The sequence below is a fragment of the Schistocerca nitens genome, unplaced genomic scaffold (assembly GCF_023898315.1).
Source record: "Schistocerca nitens isolate TAMUIC-IGC-003100 unplaced genomic scaffold, iqSchNite1.1 HiC_scaffold_376, whole genome shotgun sequence".
Taxonomy (NCBI): Eukaryota; Metazoa; Arthropoda; class Insecta; order Orthoptera; family Acrididae; genus Schistocerca; species Schistocerca nitens.
The window spans coordinates 1,137,164-1,152,013 of NW_026045910.1; the positions used below are offsets into that span (position 1 = coordinate 1,137,164).

At 38.0% G+C, this 14,850-nt stretch overlaps 1 protein-coding gene across 1 annotated transcript in view; it reads left to right on the forward strand.

The window, feature by feature from the left end:
- Window positions 1–14,850, forward strand: part of LOC126229606 (huntingtin-like) — a 549,560-nt gene that overhangs the window by 235,957 nt on the left and 298,753 nt on the right. The window contains exons 20-21 of the mRNA XM_049942347.1: window positions 200–385; window positions 5,383–5,585. Of these exons, the coding sequence (XP_049798304.1) occupies window positions 200–385; window positions 5,383–5,585 (389 nt within the window). The remainder of the gene's footprint in view (window positions 1–199; window positions 386–5,382; window positions 5,586–14,850) is intronic.

Consider the following 14,850-nt stretch of genomic DNA (forward strand, 5'->3'; position numbering starts at 1 on the left):
AACTGATACCTGTTTGTTGTGCACATATATTCGTTACAGCATTTCAAATGAACTATTTGGGGACATTATGTTTACTTTTGTGCACTGCTGGCAGTATATCAAATTTGAACAGAATATGTGCATTGTACGACTGCGAATGTTATTTTGTCTGTCGTAATTTGTACCACTGTAATAATGGCTTACTTTTATTCTCTTTCAGATCACTTTGGACTCTGGTGCAAGTCAGAAGTTTGTCTGCTTACTTAATGCAACACTAGAAACTCTTTCACAACTTCTGGAGATAGCAACTTTACATGAAGGAGGAAGGCTAGCAGAAGAAATTCTTTCATACCTACGTCTAACAGTGATTATAGCTCCCACTGCAACTGTTAAATGTGTTCAACAGGTAGTAGTTTTTTCATGTAAAATATTATTTTTTTGGTGAAAATGATCACCAAAATGAAACTACTATTAAATACTGATAGATGTTTTCCATTAGTTTTATACAATTTTGACATTTGTTCTTAATTTGTTGTTTAGTTTGAAAACTGATGCATTAATATCGAAAAAGAAGGCTTGTTTATTCCAGTCACTTCATTTATTACACTATTGTCTTCCATTTTTCAGCTTTCACATTATACACATAACTTACTTGTATGTAAGATGATTTTTCCCATTATATTTTCACACCTTGTACATCATGCTATATGCACATCCATTGTCGGACCTTTGTAACCCCACAGAATGAAATCTCTTGTACATTAAATTCAAGCAAACTTTATTGTTTTCTGTAATTCTCACTATTTATTTAGTCTTATAGAATTTTGTTGTTGTTGGAACAACCAATGATTTTTCAAGTCATGTTAAATTTATGCAGAGAAAGATAAGCAGATTAGTTTTTAAGATCAGGAGAAACTGTTCCCAGTTCAGTTGATACAAATGTTTTAACCAAGTCCTAACTTTCACAAGCTCAAGATCCTTTTTGTGGATGAGAACAAATGAAGAAATTGGAGGATATACAACAAGCAAAAGGGTTTGGGTCTGGATTTTGCAAATTCAGATGACACGGAGGGGTGCATGAGCTGCTTCTTAGCCAAAACTGCACATTAATGAAAGCAAAACAAAACATTTTAACCTCTCCAATGACAGCCAGTGTGACAGCATGTTATCATTCAGGTTATGTGTTGTGGCTGTTGGATGCTGCAAGCGAAATATTGGCACTGTGATGATGATGATGATGATGAGGAGGAGGAGGAGTCCCATACTTCTTTACACTTTACAGAGCGTAGGGGAGTGCCGCGGGAGACCTGCGTTGCCTTACTAGGCAAGGTCATAGTGGAGGTGGTTTGCCATTGCCTTCCTCCGACCGTGATGGGGATGAATGATGATTATGAGGACGACACAACAACAACCAGTCATCTCGAGGCAGGAAAAATTCCTGACCCCGTCGGGAATCGAACCCGGGACCCCGTGCTCGGGAAGCGAGAACGCTACCGCGAGACCATGAGCTGCGGACATTGGCACTGTATTTGTTTTGAGTTATTGCAAATGACATGGACTGAGATGAAGAGCGCAGGTGGCATTCTAATGCAGAATCCTGCATTATGTAGGATCTTATTTCTGCAATACTGGCCGAAATAGCCTTGGTAACTTGGTTCTACTGTTGGTGCTTGCCATCATTTGGAGTGGTATGAGAGGGCAGTGTGCTACAAATTTGTATAATTTTCTGTAACACTTATGATGCTGAGGTCTTAGCTGTGTGCCACGCCGTGTTCACTAGCTGATTCGCACTATTTTCATCAAACTTTCAATGGCTATAGAGTAAGTTTCATGTGAGATATATGAACAGAGCAAGTACAGTATGAAATGTGGAGCTGCACTGAGTATGGTCAGCTTCCCTCTAGCATGTAAATTTGTTTGTTCCTTCATATTTGAAATAACACTGTCATTTACAAAATGAGGAAAAAAATCTAAATATTCACAAGCCTTATCAAGTACTTGTGTGGCACACCATGGGCAACAGTGCGTATATGGAGGATATATTGTTTTCAGGATGATGATCTAGCATTGCAATGGAAAGAAAAGAGGGATAGATGGATGATAAATAGCAGGCACACATTAGTTACCACAAGGGAAGGTTATTAGAAAATGAAACCAATGGCAGTGCTGGATTAAAGAAACATAAAGCTGGTGAAGCTGAGGATTACATACTAACTTCCAGAAAAAGAAGTTTGTGAAAAATTGATTTTTGTTATTTATTTAGTTTAAGCATCAACAGTAGAACCAAGTTACCAAGGCTACTTCTGCCATTGTTACACTGTTAACTGAAGTGTTTAGTTGGTTCTGTTCTTGATAGGTAACACTTAAAAGACATTAATTACACTTTTTTCACATCATTCATACCTACATAAATATCAACTATTTATCATTAAGAATCACAGTGTGGTAAAGTTTGCAACATGGGGTGACACACAAACCTACATTACACTCACTACGCTTATGTGAGCTGTCTTTCATCCCATGTTTCCCTGTGATGTTCTTCTGCTTCTCATTAAACACTACACATCATCTACATGCTTTCTTCTTCATTTCTACCAGTTTCATACAGTTTGGAAAATGTTTCTGTACAACCGAGCGATCCATGAAAAACCTCAGTTGCCTCTTCTCTCTGCAAGACTAATGCAGCCCAGATCTCCTTTATAAACTTCGGAGTGCTCAGTTTTATCACATTCACTCAATAGTGCACCATTCAAGCATTGGATGCTGCTGTAATTATACAGTGGAAGCCAGGCAATCTCCACCAAGTCACTGTTTTGTGGTCAGGTGGTCCATATGAAAGATCCTAATGAAAAAGTTTTGCACCAGCTTTATGTTTGTTGTAATCCAGCACTGCCACTGGTTTCATTTTCTTGTTACCTTCTCTTGTGGCAACAGGCAGCACTGAGGATGTGTGCCTGGTACTTACTATCCACTCATCATTCGTGTCTTTCCACCACAATGCTAGCAGATAATTTTTACGACAAAAAAATTATTCACCATTCTCGAGTTTTACCCTCTCTGAGAGCCTTGGGCAATCCTTTTCTCTTTTGAATTACAGTTCCCACAAGATCAGTGTCAGCTTTAGCCAATTCTTCAGCTAGCTGAGCAACGATGTGGAATCGGTCAACTTATACTTTGTGGTTCTTATCTTGGAGTGTGCTGAGCAGTTGCTTCACTACTGTAGAACCAGTGTTGTCCCTTCCATGGTAAACCTCAAGGTTGGATATGTAGCCAATTTTGGATGCTGCAAGAATGAATATCCATATTTACTCGGCTAATTAGCCATATAAACTTTGAAACCTATACACCCCCTGACAGGACACATATCTTCATCAGTGATCCATGAACAATGGCAGTTCATGCAGCTCGAGACATGGATGGGGATTGCATTGTTGCCAGTTGCAAGCGACAGTTGCAGTAAGTGCACACACACATGCTCTGTGCTTGAAGAAAACGTGCGAACTGCAAATTATGTTACTCACTTGCTTGTGCAGAATTTATCACTTACTACCACCCTCACCCATGACGAATCGCAGCAAGCAGAATAAACATTCACTATTAACTCACTAGAATTATGTTTAACGCCCGCATTGGCAACAACATTCACCGCAGCCCCCAAGAACACTGCTGAACGCTTGTGGGACATCAGAGAATGCGTAAAGTAGATATGTAGAACAAGCCTGAACACGACTGCCATCGCTTGTGTCTCCAACTCTAGTGCTTCATCTGGTTGATAACTTTCTTTGAACTTATTTACGAAGGCATCCAAAAGAGGCCTAACGTGATGAAAGGCACTGAAGTCTACTCCATCTTCCTTTTTTTGCTTTGTGTTATTTATATAAAATGTTGACAGAATATTAAAAAATCCATTCGTTGGCATAACATTGGGGCAGAAACTGCAGTTAACCACTGGATTACTACAAAAATGACTGGCCATACTTGGCATCTCACTGATCAACATGTGGAGGGTAATAGCCAGAATTTTCTTTCAGAATTTGCCCCTAATTTGTTTTGTGCTCTGAGTATGGTCAGCTTCTGTCTAGCACGTAGGTTTGTTTGTTCCTTCATATTTGAAATAACACTGTCATTTACAAAATGAGGAAAAAAAATCTAAATATTCTACAAGTCTGATCAAATACTTGTGTGGCACACCATGAGAGGCTGTAAATACCAAAGTGTTTGGAGTTTTATGCACTTAACTCCCATCATCCTTTGAATCGTTACTCAGTCTGGTCTGTTTGATGTTGAGTGGCTGGGTCCACAGACAATGGTGAACCTTCATTTGACATTGAATTGAATATGATTATGAAATTATACAGAATGTTGCAGAACCAATCGCTTAAAATTTTACGTTCCGTATTGATTTAGGAAGAAATTAGACGTACTAGGACTCTGGTTATAGTCTGGTATTCCATGATCACTGTCACTATTGAAACCCAAAAAAAAAATTCATCATCCATAGTCTCAGCGAGTACTTCTTTAATAATTTTTTTGAACTTTTGCATCATTATCACATGCCATTTTGATTATAAAGAAGATAACAAGCTAAAACCAATAATAGTGGCATCAAAAACAATGACAGACAAATAACAGACCACCATAGAACATCTAACAAACAAACAACAAACATAAGCAAATTGTTTCAAAAAAATATATATTGGTATATTGCTTTACCTTGCTATGTCCTGTGATCCAGTGCTAAAGTGATGAACTAAAAGCATTAGAGAACCTATGGGTTTTAGCAGGAACAGTAAAATTATGTTTGAAACGCAAAAGGAGAATGGAATGCTATGCAATGTAATATTATGGTGGCACATTTTCTTCTTTTCAATGCACGACATAATATTACGCCAACTGCATGGTGTTAACAAAGAATCAAGCTGCTTACTGAAATGAGTGTCCATTGTGTGAGAATGTGAAATGATGGAAGATGTTTTACGCCTTGGTTTTACGTCACAATGTATGAATCCTGTGATATCAGAACGGGGTTCAGGTGGTTATAAGAAACTGTCATTATTAATTATTGGTATGACAATCATTGACAACACTGATGCCCATCTGACCCAACACACACCTCTTCCCTGTCAATACCTTATAACCAGTTGTGACTAAATTTCATAAATATTGCAGCTGTTTCATGAGCCTGTAACAATGAGATTTATGTTTCCTATTTATTTTTAGTTTTTTCCTCAACTGCTGTTAACTGTGTCCATTTTTGTGAACTGTTAAATCTTGGAACATTTTGTGTGTTTTATTATTTGCTGTTGTGCAGCTAACATTTCAGGTTTTGTAGATATTACTTTGAAAAGCTTCTGCAGAAATGCTCTGAGTAATGAGTACTTTTTGCTTTGTACATGTAAACAGCTACTGAAATGCCTGTTTGGTACAAATCTAAGCGCACAATGGGAGGATGCAGATGAGAAGAAATTTTCTTCAGCACCTCTTGGCTCTCAGGTTCCTGTCTCATCTGATGGATTTTACAGTAAATGTTTTCAAGCAGCGTACCGTTGCCTTACGGATAATATTGCATCCCCTTGCACAAAGACAGACAAGGATGAAGTGTCTACGTAAGTTTTATGTAAATTTCTTATTCTTTTATTTTATTACATTTTACAGCCCTTGTCTATATTGTCCTCATAGGCCATAAAAGGGAAAAAAGAACATATACTGTTTAATATATGCAGTTTTGTTGAATCATCATCTTACAAGAACGAAAACATGGTCCAAGCAGATTGTGATCTCTTTATTGTGTGTGCTATTAACTAATTTTGACTGTTGGTCATTGCCAAGCACATATCACAAGCCTTTAGTTTATTGAAAGCTACTATTGTATGCCAAAATGTTTGTTAATTCTTATTGTTAGTTTTAAGGTCAAAAAGGGTAAAGTCACTCTGAAACGTGTCCACAGTGGATAACTTCAATAACACATGACTTCATGCTTTGGTAGGAGGTCCCTCCAAGTGAACTGCTCACTACTTTGGTTGATGAGTTTGGAGGGAAATAAGTAAGAAAAAAAATTTTAAATTTTGTGAATTATCTGGACTCAAGCCTCAGTCTTTTCTTTACTTTTTTTCTTTTTCTTTCTTTTTTTTTAATTGAGCTGTGTATTGATTTTATGCAACATTTTTAAGAGCTCATAGGGCAGTACAAAGTTTTATTGTATGTGAGAGAGGGGAGAGGGTTATTCAATTGCTTGTCATTGTTCCAAGCTTCATTCCTCTGTAGGTCTGCCTGCATTTTCCTACAATTTTAGTCATTACTACTTTCCTATGTACATCATGATCATCATCATCACCTGTGAATAATTTTGTCTAGCTGTCTATGTCATCCATTTGATCATTTGTTTGTATGTCATGAACTGATAATTGTAGTTTATCATTCCATTGTGAAGCTGCCTTTGCATCTGAGGTTTTTTGCCCCTTTAAGAATAGAATGTTGATTCCTGTATCCAGGAAGTCCTGAATCCAGTCACAAAGCTGGTTGGATGTTCCATAACCTCATGTTTTGTTTACTAGTTCACATTATAGACTGTATTGAATGCTTTCTGAAAGTGTGATGTATGACATCAATCTGACATCCATTATCTACTGTCTTGTGGATCTCATGAATAAACTGTGAGTTTTACTATACTACTGTTTGTTGAGTTCATGTTGATTCCTACTGAGGGGACATTTGTTCACTATTTATGTCATAATACTTTAACATGAAACATGTCCCACAGTTTTACAGCAGATTGCTAGTAGTAGTAGTAATAGTAGTAGTAGTAGTTGTAGTAGCTTTATTCATCCGTAGATCTCTTTTTACAAGGATATAGGACATGTCACAGTATTGTTGCAATAGATTCCTGCAGTTAAGTACATATGTCTCACAATCTTTTCTGAAAGGGTGAGTGATCTGTAACTTTTTCAAACCACGTGGAAAACACATCATTTCTCCAGTGCCATTTGACAGGTTGCAGCTACAAGGGAAATAAGTTCGTTTGCATTATGTATGTAGAAGTATCCAGGTGTGTCATCACGCCAGTTGCCTTTCCTCTGTTGAGTAATTTTATTTGATTTGTCTTCTGTGGGTACTTACCTCCATATCTTTCAATTGGGCTTTTATGTGATGGATGAAAGGAGGAACTGTAGTAACATCTTTCAGAGCAAAACAGTTTTACGATATTGAATCCATATTTCCAACTTCTCTATGTCATTCTCTATTTGGATACCATTGTGGTCTCTGAACCTTCTATTTACAAATTTTATGGTTGTCATGTAACAACAAAGTTTTATGCGATTTTTTTTTTTTTGATCAGTAAGCATAATTTTGCTTTCAAATTCATTGGATGCATCTCATGTGCTCTCCTTACATTCCTTTTGTCTTTATTCAGTTTTTATTTGTCAAAAAAACTTTCAATTAATTTTAAAACAATCATGAAGTTCGCTCAGCTTTAGTGGAGTCTTTCTGACCTGACTGTAGAATCCATGGCTGGTTATTTCTATCCCTAACAACTTACTTCTGCACATACATGTCTAAAGCGTATTGTCTAATAACCTCATTGCTGGTGCTACTTAGACCCTGATCTTCCTTCCTTTTATTTCTATACAATTGTGGTTCATACTGTAAAGGTCCATATGCAGTTACACTTTTTCACAATTTATTGTAATCATTTTGTACTTGGATTTGCTACTGTTTGTGTGATCTTTTTGGTTATCCTGTTGCCATATTTACCTTCTTTGTTGCTTTCACAAGACATGTGCTGTAGTAATTTGCTACTACTCTGATGACTTTGATATTGATTGTTTGATGATTTGCCAGTTTTCAATATTAAACAGTGTAGAATGTCATCCACAAAATGTGCTTTGTAAGTAACCACTGCATATATCCTAAATTATTGCATTCCTGTGTAGGAACTGATATTGTAGTTTGTGAAGTTCAGGCATAAATCTTCTGATCATGATAAAATTGTTGAACTTCAGAAAGAGGAAAATGAAATGTCATTATGTATGCATAATTGAATAATGGTCAAAACAGTAAGGGTATAAGATGACTTAGACATTTGGTAATTTCACTCTGACACAGATATTTTTTAATTATTTATTTTCTTCTTGGACAGGCTGAGTAAGGCGACATGCCAATTTCAGATCATTAATTGTTGTTGTTTAATTTTCTTCTAGTACTCTTTTTGTCTGTTCACTGTGCTATATCGGACCAATTGTTTTTGCTCTCCTCCTTTGAATCCTTCCTCATTCAATACTTATCCCTAAACATTTTTCTGTCATTTGTTTCTTCAGATTTTATATTATTTCTTTTTCTAAATCCTTTTTTGTTTGTGGATCCAATTTTCTGTTGACTTTTTATCACACTAATATTTGAAGATTATGGTTAATAATAGTCGAGGGGCATGAAAGGGAAGCAGTGGTTGGGAAGGAAGTGAGACAGGGTTGTAGCCTATCCCCGATGTTATTCAATCTGTATATTGAGCAAGCAGTGAAGGAAACAAAAGAAAAATTCGGAGTAGGAATTAAAATCTACGGAGAAGTTATAAAAACTTTGAGGTTCGCCGATGACATTGTAATTCTGTCAGAGACAGCAAAGGACCTGGAAGAGCAGCTGAACGGAATGGACAGTGTCTTGAAAGGAGGATGTAAGATGAACATCAACAAAAGCAAAACGAGGATAATGGAATGTAGTCGAATTAAATCAGGTGATGCTGCGGCAATTAGATTAGGCACTGAGACACTTAAAGTAGTAAAGGAGTTTTGCTATTTGGGGAGCAAAATAACAGATGATGGTCAAAATAGAGAGGATATAAAATGAAGACTGTCAATGGCAAGGAAAGCGTTACTGAAGGAGAGAAATTTGTTAACATCGTTTCTGAAAGTATTTGTATGAAAGTGAAACATGGACGATAAGTAGTTTAGACAAGAAAAGAATAGAAGCTTTCGAAATTTGGTGTTACAGAAGAATGCTGAAGCTTAGATGGGTAGATCACATATCTAATGAGGAGGTATTGAATAGAATTGGGGAGAAGAGGAGTTCGTGGCACAACTTGACTAGAAGAAGGGATCGGTTGGTAGGGCATATTCTGAGACATCAAGGAATCACCAATTTAGTATCGTAGGGAAGTGTGGAGGGTAAAAATCGTAGAGGGAGATCAAGAGATGAATACACTAAACAGATTCAGAAGGATGTAGGTTGCAGTAGGTCCTGGGAGATGAAGCAGCTTGCACAGGTTAGAGTACAATGGAGAGCTGTATCAAACCAGTCTCTGGACTGAAGACCATAACAACGACATGGTTAATTACTGTCGTGCATTCAAAATCAATGTCCAAAAAATTACTGTCTTCTTTTTCTCGGACTTGTCCAAATGAACAGACGCCACATATACAGGGTAGGGCAAATCAAAGGGGCCCAGGGAACAGATTTCCAGGGTACAAAGAAACAGTGCAGATGAAAGTAAATACAGTACTAATGTGACTATAGAAAATGCTGAAATTGACCAACATTCATTTATTGGCATTTTTGGGACCTGGTCAACAAGTTCCTGTAGGCGGATCGGAGATGGATTGCTGGAATTAATGCAGTCTTATCTGACTTAAAGTTCTGCTACAGTTCTTGAAGACTATGAGGTTTGATGCAATACCCTTTAGACTTGAGGGCTCCCTAGGTTAAGTAATTGTACACTGACAGGTCAGGTTACTTGGGTGGCCAGCTAGGGCCGTGATCAGACTGGCCGACAACTCTGTCAGGCATGTATATTGCGTAAATGTGCTCCAAGGTTCGGTCAGCTGTATGGGCAGTAGCTCCATCCTGTTGGAAGTAACTGTAGGTCTTCTCCTCCCCCGTTAATGCTGCCACAAATGGATTCAAAGCGTTGGTAATGTAAAGTGCAAAAGTCAGGGTTTGATGAAAGAAGATGAGACCAATGATGTGGCATGTTGACACTGCACACCAGACCCCAAACTTCTGATCATCCAATAGTGTTTAATAGAAGTTATGTGTATTCTCCACTGCCCAGAACCTGTGATTCTGTGAGCTAACATACCCACTCGGGTAAAATGAGACTTCATCAGACATAAATGAGAGATCCATGTCGAAGCCATTCATTGTTATCTTAATGAATAGTCACTCACAAAACAGGAGGTGCTGAGGGACATATGATGGTTTTAATGCATGAACAGTAGACACTTGGTAGGGATTCGCATACAGGTCCAGGTAGAGTATTTGTTCACATGATCGATGTGATATTCTGATCTTTCACGCCTGGTTGATTTGGTAGAACTCTGAAGCATTTTTTGGTGAACTGCAGCTACATTTTCTGGTGTGCAGGCATGTTTCGGAACGTTTTTAGACTTGTTCAAAACAGAGCCTGTCTGGCACCATTTTCAGACTAAGCTTTGCAAAGACACCATTAAACTTCTCAGCAAACAACTGACTTTGTTACCATGTAACTTTCCACCATGAATACCTGCTGCTCCACTCTTTGCACTGCTCCACTCACGCCGATCATCGATAAAGCCCACGCTATGCTCTGAACCAGTGTAGATCACATGGCAGGCGTACTTGTAGTGTGCGCACCACAGGGTGTGGTTATATGCATATACTCACATCCAGCTGTATGCACTTGTCCAAGCCACTTTTATCTGCCCATGTATTATGATGATGATGGCCATTGATTCCTTCTGTGCAGATGCACACCAAGGTCAAACCCCTATCGGAATTTGCAAGACACAGTGAGTAATGAGGCTAATAAGCAGGGCACTGCATTGGTAGTGTGTGGTATAAGTTGAGAATTTGGGTCTGACACGAGGCGTGCTAAGGCAGTCCATGCAGTTATGGTGACTACTGTGACCGCATGGCGCAGTGGTCAGTGCATCTGCCTAGTAAGCAGGAAACATGGGTTTGAACCCCAGCCCAGCACAAATTTTCAACTTCCCCCATTGATTCAAATCAATGCCTTTTGGCAGCTAATGTCTTCATTTCCTTTGTGTCTTGATTCATCATTACTTTGTAATTTCCAACTTCCCGCAATTTTTCATGAGCCTAATATTTTCCTAATAATTTTCTTAAATATTTTCTTACTACTGTATTTCTTATTTATATGTACTATAATGCCTTATTTTTGCATTTCAGACAGGCATTTTTTATTGTAAAGGACTTTAGTTATGATTTATGCTCTTCCCATTTTATGAGGTGTTACCCAAAATATCCAAGAATTTCGTTGCAAAAATCAGAAAACTATACTTACATCCTAATGTCCTTCAAAGTAGTCACCTTGGGAATATATTTAAATCATAATGACCTTCAAAGTAGTCGCCTTGGGAATTTATGCTACAATTCCAGCATTGTTCTCATTTTTGGAAGCATTCCTGGAAGTCCGCAGGGTTAAGGGTGTTCAGTACACGGTAAAATTCCATTTGGACATCTTCAGTTGAGTCAAAATGTCGCCCTTTTGGCATGATTTTCATCTTTGATAACACGTAGAAGTCGCATGGGGCTAGGTCTGGCTAATAGGGAGGCTGGTGGACTGTTGCCATTTTGTTTTTGGCCAGGAATTCTTTCACAACGAGTAAGGTGTGCATGGATGTGTTGTCATGGTGCACCTACTAGTCTTTCTTTTTCCATAACTCGGACCATTTGCACCAAAAATTTTCCCTCAGTCACCTCAAAACCACGCAATAAAACTGCCTGTTGACAGTGTGACCAAACTTTTTGAACTCTAATTGGCCTTGGAGTAGTTGGCGTTTGCCATTGTGATGACTGCTGCTTTGTTTCACGGTTATAACCGTAGACTCAAGATTCATCTCTTGTTATGACTCTGGATAAGAATTTTGGACACTCACCATCTCTTTGTTGCAGCTTAGCCAATGAACTGAAGCAAAGTTTGTCCCTCGCCTTCTCAGCACTGACCAATGAAACCTCGGGTTAGGGAACCTGAGGTTTCATTGGTCATTGCTGAGAAGGCGAGGGACAAACTTTGCCTCAGTTCATTGGCTGGAATTCATTGACATGTACTGTACGACAGTCCAAGTCTGTCACAAACATCGTGAATTGTCTGCTTTCAGTCATTGTGGATCACATCTCACACTTTTGTGATCAATTCCGGTGCTGCGCATGTTGACAGACTAGAATGTTTACCGTCTTCCACAGATTCTTGGACTTCCTTGAAGTACGTGAATCACTCAAATGTTCTTGCTTGAATCAGTGCATTCCCACAAAATGCTTCTGGCAGCAAGCGGTGGCTTTCAGCTGCAGTTTTCTTTAACTTGAAACGGAATTTGATGCAGGTCCATTGCTCCTTCACATTACCCATTTCATAATTCGCAGAAACACTGAAACACATCATGACATGCACCGCTACAACTCACAACTGCGTGCACCTTAGATGATGCATCTTTGTGCCACAGTAGCTAAGATGTGCCTCTTGTGACATTTAGCTGTGGAATGCCGTGCTGCTACTGATTTGACTCATGCAATGAAATTCTTGGATATTTTGGGTGGTACCTCATATGTATTCCTTCTTCTATAGCATCTTTTTTTATGGACTATTTTCTTCAATTGTCTCACAAAGATATTTAAATTTTTTAACCTCCTCTGTTTGGCCAGTGTCTGTGTTCAGAAATATTGGTGCATCTTTAATGTATGTTATTTTTTTCCTGCAGAAAATCTTAAATCAGACCTATTGGCTATTTCTTCTAGAAGATTAATCTGTGTCACTACAGATGTCACATTTTGAGAAAGAATGGCAAAAACATCCACAAATGTAAGGCAGTTTATTCCAGTATTTTTGTTTCCTTTTTCCAACCTTACTGGTGAAATCTTATATCCATTCCAATTTCTCATCCTGTGTGTTTTTTTCTAGAACACAATTAAAAAGGACTGGGGATAGGCCATCACCTTGCCATACACCAGTGTTTATTTCTAAGGGCTGAGCTATTTTCCCATAAATTTCAATTTAGATACTTTGTAAATGTTTCATGAATCAGATTTGCTAATTTTGACTTTACATTTAGTAAGTTGCAGAATGCTAATTAAAAATTTATAAACAAATGAAACAAAAAAAATCAGTAAAACATTAAAAATGATTGTGAGAGATCATATGAAATAATAATGCAGTAGGAGAGAAGTTCAGAACTGATGCAAGGAACTCCTATACAGTGTAGGAGGACTGTGTCGCAGTAAAACCTTTCAGCTTAATATTTGAAGAGTTGAGATATATGACCAACTTTTCTCAGTTTTGCTGGAATCTTATTGAAAATAAAACTTGTTGAGTAGTACACACCGATCTGTATATTTAAGGAAATGTTATCCAAGTGAAAATCATTTTCCATCCTGTGTTCATTTAATGAATGTTACAGTTTTTTCTGAATGAGTCAATATTTCCAACAACAAATCCCATGATTTAGTGTCTGTACAGGGATTGCAGAGTTAGAATTTTGAGATACCTGAGCAACAACCTACACAAAGTTTGCAAACTGTCACTGCAGATCTGTCTGTTTACCCTTTTCTAGTTTAAGAACATGCTCAGAGAGTGCAGAGTTGTCCCAGAATATAACATAGGAGGTAAGAGACTGAAAGCAAACAAGCATTTTTGTTCCATTGTTAGCGATAGTGGAGGTTATTCTTATAATAAAGATGGTAGCATTCTGTTTCTGCACAACATATTTCCTATTAGGATGACATACCTGTATGTTCAGAAATTATGCAGAATATAGGATTACACTGGTGTAGGGTCTCTGCAATTCTTGTCTGTATGGATCAAGATATGGATATGATGTGAGCCTCTGGAACTGCTTAGCAATAAGGAAGGCAGCTAGAACTACTGTTTCATGATAATGTGTGCCCTGACTGGAAGTGCCAGTGACTATTTCGAATTTACATGCACTGATTCCATGGGGTTACTGATGATTTTGCTGAAGGACTTGTTGACATTCATCAGGAATAGCAATCTCCAACACTGGAACAGTCCTGTAAGGTGCCAATATAGCTGAAATGTACCTTCCAAGTGAATTCAACAAATGTTCAATATAATGTAATTGGATGAATAAAAAAAAAAAATCTTCTCTTTCCTTCTCATACCACTTAGTAAGTTTCCCCTGATCTGGGATTCTGGGTCACTTTTCCGAACTCTCCCCATTTCTTAAATCTCACCAGTCCTTTCCCGTCATCCCTCTTCCTTCCTCTTTCAGAAGAAGGAACCACTGACTCTGAAAACTTGCAAATTAAGGCACTATTATATATGTGTTCTCCTGCCACCATAAGGAGAGTAGATTTTTTTATCCATCCAGTTACATAATACTTTTGAAAATTGATTATTTTTGCTGACACACGTTTAGTAAGATTAAAGTCCATAAAGGGAGTTGGTTGAACCACTTGAATGATACTGTCAGCTTTTAATGCATTGTATACCAGCTGAGCTGTTTGGAGAGGAACATGAAAGTATAAAAGGCCAATGAAATCACCATGTGACAGAGCAGAAGAAATCAAAAATTGATTTGGGTGGAAGGAGGTCTTTGAAATCATTAATTCGGTTTGATGTTCTTTTAATGCGCAATACAACATACTGAGTGAGGTGATGTTGCAGGACGATGGTGTACTTGCATTTGCGAGGATGGTGGCTCAAGTTCCATTCTGGATTTAAGTTTTATATTGTGTCTCTAAATTGCCCTAGACAGATGCTTAGATGATTACTTTAAAATCTGTACAGTTAATTGCAGCTCACGTAAGAGTAAAACATGTCTCCACTTGTGCCATGCCTTTGTGCTGTGTCTTTGCATGCCATACTGTTTTGTTGTTCCATTTCTAATGAACTTGATGGTGATGAGATGTTGAATTCTAATCTTCTGT